At 39.7% G+C, this 24,760-nt stretch overlaps 1 protein-coding gene and 1 non-coding gene across 3 annotated transcripts; both read right to left on the bottom strand.

Annotated features, from left to right (window-relative positions):
- Window positions 1-24,544, bottom strand: LOC134746853 (trafficking protein particle complex subunit 10). 2 transcript variants are annotated; one of them, XM_063681507.1, is made up of 16 exons: window positions 24,200-24,544; window positions 23,907-24,118; window positions 23,391-23,783; window positions 22,797-23,096; window positions 17,488-17,691; window positions 16,670-16,908; window positions 15,094-15,276; window positions 13,212-13,643; window positions 11,227-11,710; window positions 10,538-10,723; window positions 9,504-9,734; window positions 8,696-8,929; window positions 8,309-8,338; window positions 7,887-7,968; window positions 6,961-7,083; window positions 1-4,646 (listed from the first exon to the last, which is right to left on the bottom strand). In XM_063681507.1, exons 1-16 carry the CDS (start codon window positions 24,261-24,263, stop codon window positions 4,513-4,515), a joined length of 3,531 nt encoding a protein of 1,176 aa, XP_063537577.1. In that variant the 5' UTR covers window positions 24,264-24,544; the 3' UTR covers window positions 1-4,512. The 2 variants fall into 2 exon arrangements, with proteins under 2 accessions (XP_063537577.1, XP_063537522.1); XM_063681452.1 differs by lacking the exon at window positions 8,309-8,338 and having other exon boundaries at window positions 8,666-8,929.
- Window positions 15,455-15,526, bottom strand: Trnat-agu (transfer RNA threonine (anticodon AGU)). Its single transcript has one exon. It is a non-coding gene; the product is annotated as a tRNA-Thr (tRNA).
- Window positions 24,545-24,760: the final 216 nt, after the last annotated feature.

Genomic DNA, 24,760 nt, shown 5'->3' with positions numbered 1-24,760 from the left:
TTTCTAACAATAAACATTATATTGATATTCCTAAGTTATTATACATAGTATGAAACATAAATACATCTCCTGTTATACATTATACGCCTATATACATTCCTGTCATCCAGTACACATTTCTGTAAAAAAAAGCGATTATATTAGGTAAAATTTCGTAGGTTCTGCAGCAAGTCTCTTATATTAACCAGTTGTTTGCAGCATTTTTCAATAATTATTCTTTGGATAGTTTAAAGGAAAGCACAAAAACAATTTTCGTTACTGTTTTAAAGCGACTATCCTACTCGTATGAATGAATAATACACTGTGGTATAATTATATAATAAATTCCACCAAGTATAGCACTCAATATAAGGATACACCTATTACGATTGAATTAGATAAAAAATTAATAAATTCAATATTTCTTATTTGAATGAGGGTAATTTAAACATAATGAGTATTCATATTACCACGACGTTTAAACATGTTATTTATTATCTGTGTTATAATGAATCTAATACCTAATTATAAATAAAAGCTAGTGCACTATACATGGTTTTGATATAAGTATAAAATAATACACTTTTCAAGATAAACCTAAAAATGATACAATACTAGTATATATAGCCGCGTAGTCTGGGGCGAGTTTATGAAAGCTCCTTGGTATCTTGGTTTGCAGATTTTTACTAAACAAAATAATATCTGTGTAGACTAAACAAAACAAGATATACAAACACTACCTAACCGAAAACCTAACATTAACCTGCCTGAAAAGAATAATACATAAATAAAAGTATGTAAAAATTAAATAAGGTGTTGCACATATTGAATAACTATCCAGGAGTTATCATTACAGGATTACAGCTCTTATTAGTACATTATAAGGTTGTTTTTATAACAACACTTTCAAAATGCGAATTTGCAAGTTATACAACAAAATAAAATCAAATAACCTACCTACATATATTACATTAAAAAAAAAAAAAAAAACATGCCATAAAAAAAAACATGCCATGAAGTTGTGGTGATTCATACTGTAAATTAGCAGCACCAAATTAACTAAGTATGTACAACTTAAATTTTAAATAAGAAAAGACGAGAACCTGGGACTAGGTAAAATAATAGTCGTTGTCAAATAAAATGGCATTTCGTTGAGATAAAAAGTGATGTTACGAAAAATAACTTATGAACCCGCCGCCAAAAAGCCGCTCCCATATAATCGATGTTACACTCTCATTTTAAAACGCCATTCTTAAATTTCATTAAACTTGGCATGAAATGTGGTGGGCCTAGGGTGAGTTATTGGGTACTACATAGTGTTAGCGAGGTTCGGAACGCGCCCTAACTGACAGCACGGCTGTCATCGAAGCTAGCTGTCAAGTCAAGATGGCTTCGCGCCTTATCCACGGAAGCGTCGGTCTAAAGCAGGACTTCCGGTTCGAGCGCCATCTTGATAGTTAGCATCGTGATTAATTACTTTGTTTTTTGCTTATTAATATTGTTTAAAGTGTAATATCGATAGCTTATTATACAGTAAACTAATGTGGTAGTGTGCAGTGAATGGAGAATTAATTTTGAAGCGCGTTTAACCACCATCTTAGAGTCAACGGCCGGTAGTCCACGTGCTTCTTGTAAAGACTAGCTATCGATTTACAAGAGCTAACAAATCACCGTACACTGTCTTGTACAACCGTACAATTTTTGTCGTTTGTAAACCTCTCAATACCTTGATACTGGCGAAATAGTCCCACTGGGCTGAAGCCATAATTTTAAAAGAAGAAGAAGAAGAAGGTCTAAAGCATTGTGTATCCAGTTCAAAATAAATCGTTTAATCAAGACCTAGTGTGTTTTGCTGTTATTAATAATAATTGGCCTTTCCTTACAAATCAGAAAGAAATAAGCCAAAATAAGTCTTATTGTTAAGAGTGGCCAATTACTTATGTAGTGGCCAATAACTGTAGCAGTCACCCTAGTCAACACATATTTATTGACTATAAACGTATTAAGAAAAATTACACAAAAAAATGTGCTTAAAACTATTGCATCAACTTGTTGACGAAATGAGACGACATTTAAATTAATAATGAAGTCGACTTGTCTGTACAAAAAAAATATTTAAATCAATTTTGCCCAAACATGTCCACAATCATTTGGCGTAAAACGCGTAACATTTTACAATGATTCACTAATAATAACTATCCTCTTAACCATTTGATTGCCAAAGACGTCAACTGACGCGCGCGGTTACAGTCCACCAGTCCAATAACAACGTTCGTGCATACCGACAAGGTTCACGACAACGCGCCGCGAACGAAAGGGTTAAAATGGTGGAAGCAGTTTTTACATTATTTTTTAACTACAATTTAGTTAATAGCTTGCTATTGTCATTTTAGTACTATCAAAAAAGACACTCAATATGAACATTTTTATACTTACCTCAAAGAACTGAGGTATATTTTCAAGTGTCTTTGTTGGTGTACTAAATATTCCAACCACTACCAACAACACCATCAAATACATAATATCTAGCACGTAAGCCCGCTACTTCTAATATCAACTATTATGCACGACGATAAAGCTCATTTTTAAATAATATTATAATTTTTTTCTAAAACCCTGTCAACCATATCCCGTGTGAGAAAATATCGATAATAATATTTATAGAATATGGATGCAGGATTAATGATGCCCACTGGATTACCTAAAGAGGTCTGACGATATCCCGATCTGATCACCAATGTCAAGGGAGCTGCGAGTAATCGGTACGATAAGTTGGTAGGACGTTCGTTACATCAGAACTATCAGAAGACCTCATGTAAGGTACCTGCACCAAGGAGTGCCCGGTTCTTTAGCTGGCTAACTTCTAAAATTTCATAATTTGTGCGTCCATGTTCGCTAGTACCATAGAAAAAACTGCAAGTTAATATTAAGGCCTCTTACGCACGAGCGCTTTTTCAACGCGCGTTAAAAAAACGCTTGAATCCGTGCGCACGCTAAATTTGATTTAACGACCAACGCTTAAAGGTCGAAAATCCAACAACACTTGTTAAAAAGCGCCACCGCCATCGTGTGAATAAATACACATGTATCTGTGTCACTCAAACACTTTTTTAACGCGCGTTGTAAAAGCGCACGTGCGAACGAGGCCTAAACATAAGAAAAATAAAAATAACGATGGGTCTTCTTTGGCGCAGGTACCTTATTTATTCTAGCAACATATTATATTTTATTTTCACCATACACAAGGAAATTAGATCAAAATAGGTAACCCAGTTGGTATATAATTTACACTGTGAATTGTGAAGAATAAAGTATGATTAAAATGACACTGAAAGAGATAGGATTAGGTGACTTCTGATTATTTCCTCCTTAAGTCCCAAAGTTTTTTGCAGTTTTAAATTTGGAACCTTCTTTTATTCCACTATAGTTCAAAATTCGATTTGAATTTGTCTTTTTAAAACGTGAATTTAGTATAACTTGATCGGTCATGAGGGGTGGGGGGAAATGACCGAACGGGATAGTCTTATGTATCTTTCAGTAGGAGTAGCAGTGAAAGCGCGGTTATTGTTTGTACTTGTCACAGTCTCACATTTTTTTAAATTCCCCACCGTAAACTTTGTATGGTTTATGGTGGGCTACAAATCTACTCGACCAATCATATTGTCGCATTGCGTATGTTCTGTCCCTCACAGGCGCACGCGTATAGCTGATCTATGTAATGCTAGGTCTATGTTTTAAAAGGACCACGGGACTTAGGAGGATAAAGAGTGCTTATGTATTCAAGCTAAGTAGTGATTTATGGAAGTGATGCATTCACAGGACTCATTCCGTTAAGTTTTAGAAGCAAATAGGACAATTTAGGTATAATTTATTTGGAAGCTTGTAAAAGTACAATTTTATGAGTATAAAGTATAAACCACACATTATAATAACATGAAACTTTGAATTATCACATCGATTCCATGGTCCGATTCCTTACATATTCTGAGAAAATTGCTATATTAGTCATTTAATACTCTACTTTAATTACAAGTGTTTTCGAGACTACACTTTGAGTGTCGTACATTTTCACAAAACGAATAAAATGAAATTAGCGGTATTCAGGTAAGGTAACGAAAGCACAATAACCAAATATACAGCAGAATCCCGAAGCAATTTATTAAATAAAAATTGGACTTTATAGGACACCACAATATGTAACCAATTGTTTTCAGTCCTAATAATTACAATAAGGAAATTGTCGTTCATCGCAATTATTTAATTCTCACAGTTAAAAGTTGCAACTGAGTTTTTACTTAAGTTTTACAAGCGATGACTCACAACGGTCCACCTACAGCGGCTACAGCCATTATATACATATATCAAAGCCGCAAAGGTGCTGACAATATCGAAACATGCACTTTTTCTGCTGCGGAGCGCTGGTTTGATCGCCAAACAAACCTAGATAACACGACACAAACTGCAGACTCCGGGTGTGTTTAGATATTTTTTAAGTTTTATTCTCTTTCAAATAGTTTAATGTGTAGCAAGAGTTCAGATGGCCGGTTCGAGGTGTTCTTTAGGCATAGAGGGCAGCACGTGCACTTGCTTGGCCTTGCCCGCGTGGTATACTTGTCCGGGGCTGAAGGGCTCGAGGCGTGGGTGCGCTGTGATGTCTTTCTTCGGATCTGTATAAAACGAAGGATTAGGTTAAAATTACTAAAAATGTCACAGTTTTGTAAGGATCAGTGCTAAAATCTGATAGCTAAAGTCCTAGCGATTAGGTATTTATTCCAGAGTATTGTGTGTGTGTGTGTGTGTGTGTGTGTGTTTTATGAGGAGGTGCTAAGAAGAGTGAGTGAAAGGAGAGCTATTCTGAACACTATTGCGGGAGACGCGAGAAAATGATTGGACACTTAATACGACACAACTACTTCTTTAACCTTTTGACCGCCAAAGACGGTAAATCACGTCGTCGACATTTTGTGCCACTCACGCCGCCGACGTCATTTGCCGTCCAAACTTAATTTATCAAAGACTCTTTAATAAATAACTATATTTCTTTGTTTGTATTTGCATTATTTTATTTTGCCCTTCTACTTTATTGTATAACTTTATTACAATTCAACTATGAATAGAAGGTTAAAAAAAACCAACATTATGTTATAATACGACTTACCCAGTAAATAGCATAGCTAGCCACGCCAAAAACGGCACTTGACGTCGCCTAGTGATGTGACCGAGTCATGGAGGAATAATATTGTTATATGAAAGTAACAATCTCCTAATAGAAATCGTTTCGCGCAGTTCCGACAAACACGCTAGCGCCATCAATAATAGATATGGCTTAATCCCATACATTTTGTAATAGGAGTTGTTTTTGCTAAAATAACTGCTATTTGTGCTGTTACGGTACTTGATTTCGTGCTTAATTTAAACAACTTGGTTTGAAAGACGGTACTGACCTTTTGTGATAATGTAACCCCTTATGCATTTATTTTATTGTAACGATACTGCAGTTTGCTAATTAGTAGGTAATAATAATCGACAACGGGTTTGCACATCTCTGAGTAACGCGCGCTTATCAGTGTTCCGTGCGCCCATGACGGCACTTCACGTCCGATGCCTGACGTCACCACCAAGTAGTGATGTGGCATTATTGAGAGATTTGAGTGGAAGTTACAAGTACATTTTGATATTTAAATACGTTATTTAAAGGTTTTTAGTAGAGCTAAAAGCCAGAATTATCTAATATTATATTGTAAAACACCTGTGTAGTGGTTCTTCTAATCTAAGTATGTCAAAAACGAAATCAGTGAAAATATCGATATCCTGTTTTGTAATCACTATTGTTCTCTAAGGTTTTATTTTGCTTCATTGCGGTGTCACGTCGAGTTACGTCAATGCTTGGCGTTCAAAAGGTTAAAACTATCCTGGCGGGGCGAATAGGAAGCAAGCGGGGTAGAGGAAAACCCAGACGCAGCTATTTAGAACAAGTGAAAGAAAAAGTAGGGGTCGTGTTGTATTAAAAAGTCTAAGAGCTGGTGCGGGATAGGGAAAGCTGGAAGATACTCCACCGACAAGAGAATAACTCTTAAGTTGATGATGATGATTGTGTGTCTATTATTTATGTATATCGTCGTATAGTGGTATAACACAAGCCTTATTGAGTAAACTGTGAGATTACGTCTATTAGTATAATATTGTCCCAATTTTATTTATTTATTATTTAAAGTAGATGGCGCCACCTGTAATTTTGTAAGTGGATTGTCAAATGTTAGCATTTGATTAGTTCGTTGGTCACAATCGATCTCGGCCATCCAATGTCCTTTAATTTACTATCCATCCATGGTGTGGACGATACAATTCAATTGGCAATCTTGTCAAATTGTGAAATAAATGTTGTTTGGACATGGACAGGTTTTTTTACAGCTTCTACTTGTCAGCTTATACAGGGTGGCTAAAAAATAAGTACATTCCCGTTGTCAGGGAGGTTTTGGAAATATACTGAGCAACTTTTACTATGGGACCAACTACGAAATCGCGAAAAATTTTTTTCCCTCCCATAGAAAACGGACCAGCCAAAATGTATAAAACAGTCAACATTTTTTTCGCGATTTCTGTGTTGGTCCCATAGTAAAAGTTGCTCAGTATAATTCCAAAACCTCCTTGACACCGGGAATGCTCTTATTTTTTAGTCACCGTGTATAATCATTCGGCCACATAATGAGGAGGGGAGATGAAAGCCTTGAAAAGCTGATCATCGTTGGAAACACGGAGGGCAAACGAGGCCGGGGACGGTCTCCAACTAGATGGAGCGATCAAGTAAAAGGGGCCCCATCCTCAACCAGCTTTTGCTCGGTCGTCAGAGACGCGATGGACAGGCACCGATGGAGGCAGATTAAAAGAACCAGGTGTGGAGCATCCACATCCACTGATGACCACGATCCTCAGTCATGAGGGAGCGACCACAGAGAGAGAGAGAGTATAATCATTAAATACCTTTGGTGTTCTGCGCGATATATTTCGAGAGCCGCACGGCCGGCAGCGGCAGGTAGCCGGCCACCAGCGGCATCACGTCCAGCGTCACGCTCGCCTCTGCACTACACTCCAATGATATAACTCCTGCAAATATACTACTTGTTACACGCTTTTACTCGTTGTATTTGGTTGTTTCAATTGTTTCACTTCTCATGCTCGTAAAGTTCGACTTTAAGTCGTGCGTAGACGACATAAAGTTGCTTATTATGTTCTAGAGCATAAAGTAAAATCATCTCTTACGACCCTTATTGGCTTAGCAATAAAGTCCAAGATCTGTCATACAAACTGCCGGCCCTGCAGACGCGCCCCCGACCGGCGCGCTCCCGACCGGCCCGAGTACAATTTTCTTTAGTCTGTTAGTAAAATAACCTACAATATTGGATATTTTTGTATATATATTTTACTCACAATCGAAGTGAAAAGCAGAGTGTATAACTCAGGCATAAATGTCCATTTTTATCCTCGACTATATTGGTACCAATAAATTGTTGTACAATCTACTATTAATGGGGACTTCGAATAGCAATCCTACTCCCACACACTCCCATACCCCCCATACAAACGGTGCGGTGCGGTGGGTAACGGTCAACCGACTGTCATTGTCATTCCAGATCTAGAGCAGAGCCCAACTGGGGAAGTACCTCCACCTTACAGAAAACTGCAGCCGAATAACACTAGACCCTACTCATAGTGTTGTGTTCCTGCCGGTGAGTAAGGTTGCCAGAGCTCAACGAGGGAGAGGAGTGTTAAGGTTGGCAACGCGCATGTAACTCATCTGGAGTTGCAGGCGTACATAGGCTACGGAGACTGCTTAACATCAGGCGGGCCGTGTGCTTGTTTGCCACCGACGTAGTATAAAAATGAAGGCGGTTAAAAAATAACCTTACCTGCAGTTCTTCCTAATACAGCCCACATAGTTTGGTCAGCTAATACCTCGTACATGAGAGACGTGTATTCTGTTTCGTTGACCTGGAAATGAATGGTACAATTATGTTACCACATACCGTCTATCACTCAAAGCGTGACTCTTCAACGCAAAGCAGAAACTATACAGGGTGGCTAAAAATAAGTGCATTCCCATTGCCAGGGAGATTTTGGGATTATACTGAGCAACTTTTATTACGGGACCAACCCCGAAATCACGAAAAATATTTGGCTGTTTCGTACATTTCAACTGGTCCATTTTCTATGGAAGGGTTAATTTTTTTATCGCAATTTCGTGGTTGGTCCCATAATAAAAGTTGCTCACAGTATAATCCCAAAACCTCCCTGGCAACGGGTATGCACTTATTGTTAGCCAGCTTCTTACCCTTTGCACACTAAGCTGCAAGCAGCACACCTGCGACGTAATAGATCTTACCCTTTGCACACTAAGATGCAAGCAGCACACCTGCGACGTAATAGATCTTACCCTTTGTACACTAAGATGCAAGCAGCACACCTGCGACGCAATAGATCTTACCCTTTGCACACTAAGATGCAAGCAGCACACCTGCGACGCAATAGATCTTACCCTTTGCACACTAAGATGCAAGCAGCACACCTGCGACGTAATAGATCTTACCCTTTGCACACTAAGATGCAAGCAGCACACCTGCGACGTAATAGATCTTACCCTTTGTACACTAAGATGCAAGCAGCACACCTGCGACGCAATAGATCTTACCCTTTGCACACTAAGATGTAGGCAGCACACCTGCGACGCCCTACAGAAGTCGGAGCCCTTGCTCGGCTCCAGTTTAGTCCTAATAACGAACAGCGTAGTGCAGTCCTGTACGTCGAACGGGCACGAGAACATTCTAGCAGGCTCGTCGACGTCAACGGGGCGGTACTGCACGGTGAACACAGCTTTCATGGGGCCCGCCTTCACTAGAGGGTCTTTGAGGAGCTCCCACATAAAGGATGCTGTTGTGCCGTCTGAGGCCACCGTCTGAAATGTAGAGATATTTCACGTTAGTTCAGTAAAGGAAGGTCTTATATGTGCCACGGCTCCTGAAACCACCGTAGTCGCAGCTGACGTTCACGACGCTTCGTATTACAGCTTTTGAAACAATTTAAGAGTTATATACAGTTGGTCAAGGAAATGTTGTCAGTAGAAAAAGGCGCGAAATTAAAATTTTCTATGGACGATATCCCTTCGTGCCTACATTTTTTAAATTTGCCGTTGATGGGCTCTAAAAGAGAACCAGTCCATTCTAAACCTCAAGGGACCTCTGTGTAACATCAGTAGGCCGAGCACATGATTGGCGCGACAGTATCTCGCCGCGAGATAGACTACCCGTCTTTTACTAACTGTATGAATTGAAGAGGGACGGGTAGTCTCGCGCCAATCATGTGCTAGCCCGGCTGGTATTTCATCCCTTTGACCGCCAAAGACGTCAACTGACGCGTGCGGCTACAGCCCAATATGAACCTTCGTGCATTCCCACAAGGTTCATTATGACGCACCGCGCACGATACACGTGGCGTTCAAAGGATTAATGAAAAAATAAACTATGACTCACCATATCTTTGGCATTCTTTGGGTTCATATCCGACACAGTCGTATTGCCGTCGCACTCCAACTTGGGCTCAGTCAGTTCGAACTGCACGAGATGGGCGACCGTGGACTTGAGGGCGACGTGGACGAATTTCCTCGTGTTTGATGTTAGGAGGCGCCAGGACGCGACCATGGGTGGGGAGAAGTGGAGGGGCACTTCCATCGCTGCTTCCCACCAGGGACAGTTGAGCCAAACCTGGTATAGAATAAATGAGCCAATGTAACCACGGCAAGTCGATAGCGTAGTGCACGGTAGTACTAAGGGGAAAATTTGATTGTGATTTGTACCATAGTGCACAGATCAAATGTCCTAATTGAAACAATTCTAGGCCACTTTAGTAGATAATATACTTGCAGAGACACAAGAATTATGCTTCTCGACAGAATAAGGCTGGGTAGACCACATAATGGATGATAATGCTGTGTAGACCCTTGGATGGTATACTGGTCACACAATAGACCAATATTTTGCTAGAAATCCTCACATTTAAGGGATCTCCTCTGTTCTCTTCCCTTTAGGCTAGGGTTGAGACACCCAAAGTAACTTCGGGAAGCCTGCGAAGACTCTTCGACTAGACATTTCTAGACAATATGGTGAATATAACTTGTCACGCACACTGCCCCGAACTTTTCCTCAAAACCTCATATTGAGTCATCCCAACTCACAGTACGACGGCACCTGGAGGATCCGGAAAAATGCCGAGGAGTTAGTGGCCGAACCCAATATCATCGGCGAAACGAAAGCCCACAGACTTCGCTGGTTTGGTCACCTACTCAGAATGGGAGGATCGGGCTGTCAAGAGGGCGTTCTTGGGACGACCGACTGGTAGCCGTCCGGTGGGTCGGCCCAGGTATCGTTGGGAAGACAGTGTGACGGCGGATCTGCTTCAGCTTCGCGTCAGTAACTGGTAGGAAGTTGCGCAGGATCGGGACAGGTGGCACGCTCTCGTTTCGGAAACCAAGATTCTTTGGATCACTGAGCCAAAATAGTTAACTCACAGTATGCTCCTGGCTCCTCTCCTTCTTGGGCTGCAGGTTCGCGAACAGCCTGAGCGGCACCCGCGTGGTCTCGAACGGCTTGCTCGCCGGCACCGCTATGGAGAGCTCCCGCGCCGTGCCGGCGTCGCCGTCACCGGCGAGGCGGATCACCAGGCCCATAGAGGTTTTTAGCTGTATTGTTGCGTTCTGGATGGAAAAAATTAATTGATACATACATATAATCATGCCTATTTCCCGGACGGGTAGGCAGAGACCACGGATTTCCACTTGTTACGATCCTGACATACCTAGCTCTTTCGCTTCCTTTACTTTCATAACATTCTTCATTCACGCTCGCCGGTTTAGGGTGCTCTTGACCTGGCCTTTCTTCAGGATTTCCTCGATCTGATCAGAGAACGTCCGCCGAGGTTTACCCCTCCCGATTAATTAATTAATTGATGTAAGTACTTAAATATTGTTGAAAAAGTGCGTATACTGTAAAAGGACTTTTGTAACTCTTGGACTTCTGTTTTTATCCGAGTATTGGAAGAGTTACTTTTAGGATTGCATCATTCAGCCAATTAAATGCAATATTTTGTATGGAATAATATCATTGGTCGAACGAGCGAATCACGTAATTTTTGACATTCTTCTAAGATCCGAATGAAATATACTTATAGTATAGGGTATAGAGATCTCCAAAAACTCACCTCCTCTATATGCGAACTTCCACTAGTCACAACCAGCTCCATAGCATGCTCCAACCCAGCCACCAAATCCTTCTTAGGCTCCACCTTATTCAAGTACACATTCACCCCTTGCGTCACCACGTCATACCCCACTTTCAAACTCGTAAGCACATTGGACAAAAACTCCAATTTCTCTTCAACTATCAAAGATATTTGACCGAGTTTAAAAGTACCCGGTGTTTTCGATATACATTCTAAGGTAATCTCATTCGTGCCTGGTTTCAAAGTGAAATTGTCACAAGTAAATGAATGTTCGTAGTTACTTCTTAAAGTGGCGGACGGTTTTCTGTATTTGCTGCTGTCTGAGCGCTTGAGAGTAACTTTAGGGTTGATGCATTCTACTGTGGCTTTTTGTAGGGATTTGTCTTCTTTGTAGTGGAGCTGGGAGGTTATGTGTAACGGGTTTAGCAGAGGATTCTTATCTTTTAAATCGTCTAGTCTTATACTGAAAGAAAAAAGTGGATTATACATATACTTATTAGAGTAAAAATACAAATGTATTAAGCTAATTTTACGGTTTCATTAACGTGTTTTTAATCACTCGCACGACATGTTTAGAAGAGCCTAAGGCTCCATTTTCAAGCACTAACACCGCGTACGTACAATCGGGGACATTGCCGGTGACCCACATCAGATTTTTTTTACCTCAATCCTTATTCCTTACGAGCGAGTTAAACTCCATTAGAGATATATTAAATCACATTTAGAAACGGGTCTATCGCGAATTTATTTTGTTACCTTTATTTACCGACGTTTCGACACAGGTTTCACTGGTCGTGGTCGCGGCTAACTGACGTCCCAGCAAAATGTCAAAACAGAGATTTGTGTGACTACCCCACGAAAAGTGCATTTAAAGTTCGAGGTAGACATCACATTTTCAAACCACCAACTACACATAAAAGTTAATTATTGTCAATAGTCCGACACACAACACTCACAACATCCGCGCACACATCCGAAGATAGATCCCTTGGCTTTAACTTCTGGATTTTATGTGTAATAGTGGGTGGTTTGAAAATGTGATGTCTACCTCGAACTTTAAATGCACTTTTCGTGGGGTAGTCACACAAATCTCTGTTTTGACATTTTGCTGGGACGTCAGTTAGCCGCGACCACGGACTTCCGGTTCGAGCGCCATCTTGATAGTTAGCATCGTGATTAATTACTTTGTTTTTTGCTTATTAATATTGTTTAAAGTGTAATATCGATAGCTTATTATACAGTAAACTAATGTGGTAGTGTGCAGTGAATGGAGAATTAATTTTGAAGCGCGTTTAACCACCATCTTGGAGTCAACGGCCGGTAGTCCACGTGCTTCTTGTAAAGACTAGCTATCGATTTACAAGAGCTAACAAATCACCGTACACTGTCTTGTACAACCGTACAATTTTTGTCGTTTGTAAACCTCTCAATACCTTGATACTGGCGAAATAGTCCCACTGGGCTGAAGCCATAATTTTAAAAGAAGAAGAAGAAGAAGCCGCGACCACGACCAGTGAAACCTGTGTCGAAACGTCGGTAAATAAAGGTAATAAAATAAATTCGCGATAGACCCGTTTCTAAATGTGATTTAATATGTGTTTAAACCGCGAAAGTTTTAAATGTTATATTCCATTAGAGATAACTAATTAGGATGCATTTTGGATTCCTTATCTTAGTTTGCAAATGCTGGACGTCACAAAGACAATGGATGGCAATTAACTTTACCTGAGCTAACCTTTTCTTTTCAACACCCACATTTTAAAGTACCACGCTATTGGTTCACTTTTATGATATCGCCTGACCGTCTGCAAAACGTTTAAACGATTTTCCTCCACGATTGTACCACCACGTACTGCTGCACGTCGCGTCGCGCAATTACCGTACCGGACCGTAATATTAGCTTAATGTCAGTATGTCTCACGACAGTTCAAATACGAAGTTGCATATCTGTATGTTTAACTTACCTCGTAATTAAATTAGTTAATTCGTTATCGCCCTCCGGCGCAATCTTTCTCGGCGAATTATTCTGCGACCCTACATTATTATTAACATTTATTTCAGTCTTATAACTTTTCGCCGGCGTCCTTTTCTCCGTCTGTTTATCCACTTTAAACTTCTCTATACTAATCGCTGCGCGCGTACAAATAATATCTTTAGGCATATTGCTTTCTACGACCAAGCCACATTGCACCTTGTTATCAGTGATATATATTCCACGATCGGACGGCAGTAGCGTTACTGAGACTATTTTGAAACACTCGTTGAGCTCAGATAGGACTGGTTCGGGTTTTTGGGAGAGATCTCTGATTGATTTCATCATTTCTTCGAAGTAGAAGTTTCTGACTAGGATTTCTAATTCGGCAGTGCATGCTATTGTTGCAGAGAGCTTTGTGTATCTGAAATATAAATGTGTATTATGAAAACATTGTGCCCAACACCATATGGGTGTGCTTAAAAGTGCACGTACACTTGCGCCACAGAATAAGTAATAGTATTATCATACAGAACGGCCACGCACCGCCCCGCCCCGATTCGAATTACCTCGCCCCGCGACAGCAGATTGACGACCTTTTGCCGACCGCTCAGTACTGTTTTTAAGCAACTTACCCACACAATGACGCATGCCGCGTGTACAGACGTGCCGTTCACATATAGAAACGCAAGTGATTTTTGATGTATAGCGTGTCCGCCCTGTGCTTGCGCGTTGTAATATATAGATCGTTATGAGAGACAGCGCACCGCTTGCGTCACGTGTGCGTGCACAGCTCCAACATTTTAGCGCACGCACACGTGCACGTCTGCGCACACGCAGCCGGTGTGCTCTGGCCTTTAGTAAAATAATCATTGATAGCGCTATACGGCTCCGTCTATTACATGGTAACTCTGATGGTCAAAAGTTGAAGTTTAAAAAAAATACCGATTACCCTATCTCGCCCACTTTTGATTAAAATTCCCTATTGTTTTCATCAAATTGCGTTGGCCGTGTCTTTTTTCCCTACCTATCAATGTCGTCCATCTTCTTAGCCGCCGCCACCAGCTCTGGTCTGGTCTGCGCAGCAAGCTCCCGCCATCCCTGTTCCTCGTAAGACCGGAGAGCAACCATCAGTAAAATTACCGCTTTCCCAGTCTCGCCAAATTCCTAGTAAAATTCCCTATTGTTTTCATCAAGTTGCGTTGGCCGTGTCTTTTTTCCCTACCTATCAATGTCGTCCATCTTCTTAGCCGCCGCCACCAGCTCTAGTCTGGTCTGTGCAGCAAGGTCTCGCCATCCCTGTTCCTCGTAAGACCGGAGAGCATCCATCAGTAAAATTACCGCTTTCCCAGTCCATCAGTTAAACTAACGCTTTACCAGTCTCACCAAATTCCGAGTAAAATTCCCTATTGTTTTCATCAAGTTGCGTTGGCCGTGTCTTTTTTCCCTACCTATCAATGTCGTCCATCTTCTTGGCCGCCGCCACCAGCTCTAGTCTGGTCTGTGCAGCAAGGTCTCGCCATCCCTGTTCCTCGTAAGACCGGAAAGCATCCATCAGTAAAATTACCGCTTTCCCAGTCCATCAGTTAAACTAACGCTTTACCAGTCTCACCAAATTCTGAGTAAAATTCCCTATTGTTTTCATCAAGTTGCGTTGGCCGTGTCTTTTTTCCCTACCTATCAATGTCGTCCATCTTCTTAGCCGCCGCCACCAGCTCTAGTCTGGTCTGCGCAGCAAGGTCCCGCCATCCCTGCTCCTCGTAAGAACGGAGGCCATCCATCAGTTAAACTACCGCTTTACCAGTCTCACCAAATTCTGAGTAAAATTCCCTATTGTTTTCATCAAGTTGCATGGCTGTGTTTTTTTTTCCTACCTATCAATGTCTTCCATCTTCTTAGCCGCCGCCACCAGCTCTAGTCTGGTCTGTGCAGCAAGGTCTCGCCATCCCTGTTCCTCGTAAGACCGGAGAGCATCCATCAGGAAAACTACCGCTTTCTGAGTCTCGCCGAGTTCTGAGTAAAACGCGGCTAGGTCCCGGCCGATGAGGCGCGCGAATCTACAAGAAGAAGTCGGATGAGTTATGGTAAGAAATTTAATTATATTGAATGAAAACACGGTAAGCAGTCTTTCGTCTTTAGTAATAAATTTTGTGTTATGGAACGTTTCCTTCCTCGATCCGCCGCAAAATACAACTTGAAAATATTTAGAAATAAATTAAAAGTGGAATAATTAACTGTCTCGGGCGAGGCTCGAAATCGCGACTCTGGGTCACTAACCCATCGCTCTGCCAACTGAGCTACCGAGACTTCATTCGAGGACAGCGAATATTTCCACCATATGCTCCTTAGGGAGGCGCCTAGCGATATCTACCGTAAGAATAAATAAAAAATTAAAATATTTGTTCAATATGTTCACGTTTTTCATGCTGACGTAGATAAATTACGGCAATTGTACTAAGCACCTCGCGATTCTATATCGGCTTTCTAAAATATAAGGATGAGCAGGGTCTACTATTATGGGTGCTCACGTAACCTACATGTTTGTACGTCCCCATAGCCAACTCACGTCTCCTTCAGCCGGTCCGTAGGCGTCGGGTGCTGATTGTTGGGTTCGCTGTCTCCATGTATTTTCAAAGAAAAGTTGAAGTCTTTCTTGCTAGAGAAGTGCTACTAATCGGTAGAGGAATTTGTAAACGAACGAATTTCTGACATATTAAATTACAATTCGGTGTTATTAATTTATAAATTTACAATTTGACATCCTACATTCATATTTCAATCCTAATTCCCATTTTATTAATTTTTGTTTTTTTATTTTATTTTTAATACAGTTGCTCAAAAAGTGGTACTTTTTGTGGCTGCGTAGCGTGCGAGAAGCTCAATTTCTCGAACTAGTGCTTTTTACTTGTTAGTTCCAAACTATACTTTCGAAACGCAGTTAAAATTGAATTTAGCTTGAGCAGGTACCAGGGCCTCATGAGTTATGAGGAGGTGTCGTTGACCAACCCGCGCCGGGCCCGCGGCGGCCGCGGCCGGGGCGCGCACGAGTATGAAGGTATCGCGGGCTGCGGCAGCTCAAGTATCGCGGGCTGTATAGGTACTTTTGGTTTTGGTTTGGTTTGGTGGTATGATTCTACTAATGATATATTAATTTATTATTTTTTCGCAATTGTATTAAAAAACGTCGTTTACAACACGTGTGAAATATCTTTTCACACTAGTTGTAAAATGTACTATTATGTTTTAATTTTAATATTAGTTGTATGTTTGTTTGTTGTTGTGTTCATGTAGTTTTAAGTAATTTATAAATTCAAACACAATGTAAAATTGTTTTTATGAATAAATGATATGATATAGCATGATGATTAGACATTTACAGCATATTTTAAAAATAGAAGTAGCATAGTCTACTCTTATGGTTTCTCACGTAAAGTAAGTAAAAAGACTAACCTTAACCGTCCTATATGTTTATACGTCCCCATAGCCAACTCGGCCAACTCCAAGTAATATTGCTGGAAGCTCGTTTTGCTGCATAATGCCTCCTTCAGCCGGTCGTTTGGCGTCGGCTGCTGGTTGTTGGGTTCGCTGTCTCCCATGCCAGCCGATAGCATGACGACCAGGTGGAGTTGCTCGGAGGTAGGTTCGGGGGAGCCTGGGAGGAGGCCGCAGAGCTTGCCTAGTTCGTGGAGCTGTGAACAATAAATTAAATCAGAGGCGTGTTGTGTAACATTTGAAGACCATTTGACATTTAACCCTTAAATGCATAATGATGTATATATGCATCGTATATTTGATGGTCCGTGGCTCAATATGCAGCTATCCAAAATCACATTTATTACTTTTATACAGCATGACACATCTATTTCAATTTATTAAAAAGTTATACAAAAAATCATGCATTTAAGGGTTAAAGGACAAATCATCAGACAACCAAAACTCAGTAATTATTACCACAAATTTAGAGCCATAGTGAACTGTATAATAGTAACAAAACAAGGTTAATTTTTGTTGAATTATTTTTATGCAATTAGTGAGTTTGGTTGTTATCTCACAAATTGTTGTTTTTTTGTATCTAATTTTATTGTTGTATAGGTGGATACCTATTTGATTACATATTATGTCACGTTCTGTTGGCCTGCGAGAGCCGCTCACAGGCGCGCAGGATCTCGGCGTAGGCGAGCTGCACCCAGCAGGCCGCCACGCCGTCTACACCCGCGCCAGTTGCGAGAGCTAACGTGTGTTGAGACAAGACCATGAGGCGAGTATACCTTATCTTTAGCAGTGTTGTGCAGCGGCGCCTGCATGGCGGCGCACTCCTCCCTGTTGGTTTGCGAGAGCCGCTCGCAGGCGCGCAGGGTCTCGGCGCAGGCGAGCTGCGCCCAGCAGGCCGCCGCGCCGTCCACTCCCGCGCAGCCCAGTAGCGACAGCTCGACTAATGTGTTGTGGACGGTGCTGAGGCAGCGGGAGGCTATCTGGAAGTGATAAGAACGTGTAGCCTGACCTATATGGATCCCTTTGAACAACACGCCTATTATACGCCGCGCGTCATCCTGAACCTTTTTGGAAAGCACGAAGGTTGATATTGGGCTGTAACCGCACGCGTCAGTTGACGTCTTTGGCGGTCAGTGTTATAAAAGAATTTACTTGAATAAGGGGCCAGTTGCACCAACCACTATCACACTCGGAAGTAGTAAACTCTAAACGCTACTTTCAATGGTAGGAAAAACTTATTGCTTATTGGCGCTCTATAAATGCTATATTTTTTTAAATTCATGTTACGAACTATTTATTTATCCATTAATGAAAATAACTCTACACACACGTCTAATTAACACTGTACGAGTAAACGCAGTGCAACACGCAACTGCTGGCTTCATGCGTCTCGCGTTGTTGCGTGAAAACGATAACTCGCACCGTCATAGTCAGGCACATGTGTCATTGGCAGTGTGCAAGGATCACAGACTGCCTCATATGGACTCTGTACCTACACGTACAATAGGGTAGCTGACACATGTTGACCTTTATAACCAAATCTAGTTAAATAGATAGAAAATGAGCATCACAATAAATTGGACAGTAAAAAAATATATGGGAATAATAAAAAATACAAGACAGTTCCGAAAAAAAAAACTTTTTTTAAAACTTTGAAATTGGAAAAAAATAACGGTGCCATTCGATTCCTTACATTTTATTTAAAAAAATATTGTATAGCAATAATATACATAAACGCCATAAACGCAACATTTTACCGACATAATCGCAATTTCCTTGTTTTCCATACATCGAAACAGCTTCTAAGAAAAGCGGCGGCAAAGTGATACAGTGACGTCACGATGTGTTGCCATTTGTGTTAGCGTTTGCTCAGTAAAGTGGCGATGCCAGACTTTGACCATCATTTGTGACTTTTGTATTGCTTTAAGACAATGGGGCCTATACAGACATTTGATCCTCAAAACAAACCTGATCGACTAATACCATTAAAAAAAAGTCAACTACCCAATTAATAAATTTTTCGTCTTATATTCCCGACGCACCTACCGATTTCATATCATCGAGTTCACTCGTACAACACGACACGCACGGGGTATTAACGAGCAAAACTATCGTCTACCGTCGCGTTACACTGATAGCGCAGCCATCATAGACTACCTTAAATATATGGATTCCTTTACGGAGCCCAGCCCACTGGATCCGCCTATGACGAAGACTTGAAAACACAACACATAAGCGCTCTTTTACTACATATATTAGTCAATTAAAGCGTTTTAGTGTATCACAAATCGTTTATACGACACGCACGGGGTATTAACGAGCCAAACTATCGTCTACCGTCGCGTTACACTGATAGCGCAGCCATCATAGACTACCTTATATGGATTCCTTTACGGAGCCCAGCCCACTGGATCCGCCTATGACGAAGACTTGAAAACACAACACATAAGCGCTCTTTTACTACATATATTAGTCAATTAAAGCGTTTTAGTGTATCACAAATCGTTTATCTCAAACCGTACACAAAATCTGTTCCTAACACTCTCTTTTAAAAGTATTTTTAAAATACTAAGCAGTGATCCGAGCCAGTTGCATCCTACACCATTTTATGTTTATACCTACGTAGAGAGCTCGATAGTGCCTCTAAATTACTATTTTTGATGGTTGTAACTTATGGAAGTCACTTTCTAACTATTTTTATTACAAAGTAACATCCGCTTCTTTTACAAGCTTTGGTCATCGGTAATAGGGACCTTAGGTAATAAATGTGGACGCAATCGAAACAAGTGGTCGTGCTTTCATACTAAATTAGTAAGGGAACACCAAAAGGTGGTTGAGATCGCGAGTTGTCGTATAATACGCTTCATCTAGTAGTTAAATGATCAGTGTCAGTTTTAAAACCGATTAAACGACATGCGATCGAATACTCAAACGCTACTATTAAGCCTACTAAAATCGTTTGCGCTAATTAAAGTAGGTAGGTAATTAAACTGCCTTTTTGTAAATTAAATGATGCTAAGCATTTTAGGGGGCCTTCAAATATTACGTAACGCAATTTTCGAAGATTTTTGACCTCCCTCTTCCCCGTGTAACGCGCCGTAACGTTTTCGTGTACCCCCTACCTAAAAGTTACGTAACACCCAAATTACCATTTTTACCTAACAGTCACAATAATGTTCAGCAAAGTATGATCATAAAATTTAAGAAATGAGCGAGCGTGTATGGGGAATTTTATGTGCAAGAGGTATGTCAGGATCGTAGCAAGTGGAAATCCGTGATCTCTGCCTACCACTCCGGGAAATAGGCGTGATTATGTATGTATGTATTTTATTTTGTTAAAAAAAACATTGTTACGTAACGCCTTGTTCCAACCCCCCTCCCGTTAGGGGTAACGCATCATAACGTTTTACAAGACGCCCCACCTCCCAAATTGCGTTACGTAATATTTTAATGCCCCCTTAATTCATAGATGAGCGTGATATGAACGGTCCTAAAATAACTAAAAGAAATATTAAAAAACCTTACGTTCCGAGCACATAATATAGGGGGTGCGCTGTTTTATTACAGAGTTCTTATGTTCGAAGTTACGTAGGAAAGAACGTGGGTAAAAATCTAAAAATAACTTGAAGGAGTTGATTAAAGACACACTGTTCATTCAATCAGTTGGAGTTCTAACCCTCAATTTATTTATTCGTCCTGCCGAACATGAACAGGACTATTTTGAGGGTCAAGGAGGCTTCAACTCACTACCTTGACTTTTTGTGCCAAATTAAGGGTTAAGCATCTTTTAACTTTAATTTTGTATGCGTAACCTTTTAATTTAAACTTAGCTCCAATTAGATTAGAGCGGATAAAAACAGCTCTAATATAATTGCGGTGTCCTCGTTTCAAACGGACGCGATATAACTCGACTTCATTATTAAGACTTTTAACAAGAATAAAGAAATAAGCGTCATCCAAACGTATAATTTACGCAAAGATGTGTAAGTAAAATAATAATTTTATTAGAAATGTTTTATCTGCAAGTAAAAAAAATGTCAGACAGCGCGGAATGTGTCGTTAAAATGTGAAAACATAACAAAGAACAGAAATAAATCGCCTCATTTAGAAATTTTATAATATCAGTTTAATTTGGGAGGGTTCCCATCTGTTTGGCTTTCCCCAGATTTTTTAAGAGGCTGGTGTCGATTTTAGTCGCAAAAATTTAAAATTGATAGATTTAGTCGGTGAAATTGTACACCTTTTGTTACCTAATTGAAATAACAAGTACTGGTTTCTATTAGCACGTCTTCTTATCTTGCCTATTATCAGATAATTTTTTTGAAAACAGACTCACTAAATTAGTAATGATTTTTTTTCTGATGGACGTTTAGGTAAACGCACTGATTTTGTCGCTCTTATTTGTAAATTTCGTAAAGTTTGGACTGCTAAAAATGGTAAATTTGTATTACTCATATTCTGTACTTGACCTTTATCAGATTACATTTTTGTTATATGACTTAAGAGTTCGAGGAAATGAAAGTTAAACGAATTCAATTTTCTCCAGAAATTACTTCAAAACAAGTGACAATTTCTCTGAAAATCGACTTAATTTCAACGTAATTTTGATACTTAAACAATCTACAACATTTGCTGAAACTATTCTTATACATCAATTTGTATAAATTTACCAACATAATTTTTTGATGAATTTTTAAAAGCTGCCCCTTCTCTTCATATATTAGCGGTGACGCACGCTCGCGACCTCATTATTAAAAGGCAAGATGAGAAGATGTGCTAATAGAAACCAATACTTGTTATTTAGATATTACGTAACAAAACGTGTATAATTTCAACGACTAAATCTATCAATTTTACATTTTTGCTCCAAAATGGACTACGGCCTCTTAAGGCGGTTCCCTGAGCCAGAAGGCGAAAAATCTCCTTATATGATCATGTTTTTCTAAGAGGCGTTGATATTAGTAGATGTGGAAAAAATATATGTAGTTCTTGACTATATTATCTTTAATATCATAGCTTCCGATACACGAATTATGAAATTTCGCTCGATACAATTAATTCCCAAAGTAACCTCTAACTCGGACTTTTAATTCAACTTTACTCGGTTATTTATTATGTGATACTATAAACAAAAAAAGAAGAAAACACAAACTTAACTTAAATAGTAATTTCATAGCTTTCGAATTTCGATATTGTAGGGTAACGTTTTTAAAATAAATAAAAATCGATAAAATTCGATCAAAATTGACACTTGGCGCGCATGATCTTTCCCGTTCCTTCTTGCGAAATGTGACAGAGACAGCGGCAAACCGATGGAACGGCCTTAATAGCGTATAGGAAAAACCCGGACTGTTTTGTGGGTGGGTTCCGGGGAAAAACATGATATTATATCTGCAGTTCAATAGTATTTATAACTATCGATACAATTTCTCTAACAATCTATCACACGCAAAGCAACATGTCTCATATCTCCACACATTTAATATTTACATTATTTACTGCATTTTTTCGCAAACCGTCCAAGCAGCCGTCAATCTAGATTTACGGCCTCAATTCCAATCGAAAGTATACGTCGTGCGTATGTCAACGCGATTACACACGATAATGGACTGGTAATGATACGTCACAGGTGGCTGGCCAACCGGAATGAACCCCAATGTCTAGGTTATTGGCAGAAATAGTGCGTTTGATTGTGCTATATGACATGATTTATTAGGGTTCCGTACCCAAAGGGTAAAAACGGGAACCTATTACTAAGACTCTGCTGTCTGTCTGTCTATCACCGTCACGATGTATCTCAACGGTCAACTGTCTAGCTATCACCTTATGAACCGTGATAGCTAGACAGTTGAAATTTTCACAGATGATGTATTTCTGTTGCCGCTATAACAATAAATACTAAAAACAGAATCAAATAAATATTTAAATTCACGTATGGGGCTCCATACAACAAACGTGATTTTTTTGCCGTTTTTTGAGTAATGGTACGGAACCCTTCGTGCGCGAGTCCGACTCGCACTTGGCCGGTTGTTTCAAGTTACTTATTTAATAGTACCTAATAATAATTATGTAACTAAAGACTTACCTCACAAGGTTTAAACATAAGTAGTAACATGGCACTTTGACGTTGAAACAAATAGCTCCTAAAGTCTAAGAGGGAAGCTTTTTGCTTAATAATAAGCTCTCTCAAATGCTGTGGCACCAGAACCGTCAGTCTGACTGCCTGCCAAGACGTGATGGGCTGCTTAAACGTGTCTAGCCATTTTGGACCCTCCGTCACATTGGAATTGAGCACAAATTGGGAGAACAATGCATCCAATTCGTCATATTGGACTAATGCTTCTTCATACAAACCTAACATTTCTAATACAAATGCTAGTTGTTCCTGAAACAAAAAAGTATTTAATGTTTCAATTACTTTTCCTACCTAACAAAATCTCTTAACTGCATTTCAAGGAGATTAGGGATTTGCTAGAGTGCCCCAAATAAAATTAAGTACAAAGCCAGGCTTATAAATTAAGTATCAGAAGTGGATAACACTTTTTGTAATTTACGTTGTAAAATTTTTCATTCATTATTAGTTTTGAATTTTCAATACTGCAAGTACATGAAAAGTTATCACTAGATAGTAAACATCAAAAATTTAAAACTTACTTGCACAATATTGAAGTGATCTTACCTGTAGAATAAAATATTTACAAAAATCCCACTCCGGGTCATTTCTTTTCTCTCTCTGCTCCCTCATGTGCTCTTCGAACTTTATCAATGCCTTATTGTATGCCACCAGCACAAAATGCCTCATCTTTGCCACCAGCGCTCTCCATGACTCCGCACTCCTCGCTTCAGACTTAATAGGATTAATTACAGACAAGAACCTATCTTCTGTCTGTTTTATGGCAAAATCCCCTTTTATTTTATCCAAAACTGTAGTTCTAGGTAGCAACTTGTTGGTTTTCCTAATATCATATGTTTCTACTAAAATTATCATCCAGTCTGTGATGCCTTTCTTTTCTAATTGCTTGAGCCATATTTCTATATCTTCTCTGAGTGTGGTCTTGTAATATTCTATATCCTATAGAGGAAATAATATCATACATAGCAAAAGAGAGTTGCTAAAAAATTAAATTATTTATGAAAATATCCACATCTTACAAGTCTTTGTGAAGCATACAGACTGAGAAAATAATTCACTTACCACACAGTCAGTCCAATAAATATGCAGGATCGGGCGGTTTAATAAGTTGAGCTCAGATTGCACTTTATCCGGATTATATTTAATAAACGAAGCTTCCAAGTAAACAGACTTTGTGACCCGGCCATAGGACCTCCTCCATTCACACGAATCCTGCGGAATCGCGGCCACTAGCGGAGCTTCTAACGTGCAAAACAAGTTCCAATCCCCCGCGCCTAAAAAACAAACAAATATGTAAATATGGAAGCATCTGTGCAAAAGTTCTCTCACACAGGAATTGGTTTCGATAAACTTACATGTTACAATAGGTTTATTGGTCATTCCTTCGCGATTAGCTGGCGAGTTATCGACCCCCTTCATTTTTCATTATCAGTGAAATCCTCGGTTGTGCGGGCATGACACAAATTCTAAATTCCGCCTAATTACATACGAGTAAGAATCCACCCACTTTACTATAAGCAAATAATAACCACACTCATATGAATATTAAACTTTTTCCGCAGTAGATAAATATAAACAGTAAATATTGAGGGAAATTTCAATATTTTCTACTCGTTTTGATTTCTTTTTTACGATTAAAAACTGGATTTTGGTTGTCAAAATCTATCGCTCACTTGACAGCCACCCAACACGACAGTGACGTTTCGTTTCATTATCATCAAATTATCATTTCAATCAAATTTCAATACAACAAATTGTTGAAATCAAAATAAATTTGGTTTTATATTATATTCATGAGATACAATACACATTGAATTATATTTTTATAAAAATATAGTGACACTTGTGAAGTATATGTACAAAAACCGTCATATTAAGTGTAGCAATACCGTCACAGTTCTACTTAGTACTTCTAC

This window comes from Cydia strobilella, chromosome 1 (genome assembly GCF_947568885.1).
Source record: "Cydia strobilella chromosome 1, ilCydStro3.1, whole genome shotgun sequence".
Taxonomy (NCBI): domain Eukaryota; kingdom Metazoa; phylum Arthropoda; class Insecta; order Lepidoptera; family Tortricidae; genus Cydia; species Cydia strobilella.
The sequence above is the reverse complement of the archived record's forward strand: the minus strand, read 5'-3'. Positions and strand labels throughout refer to the sequence as shown.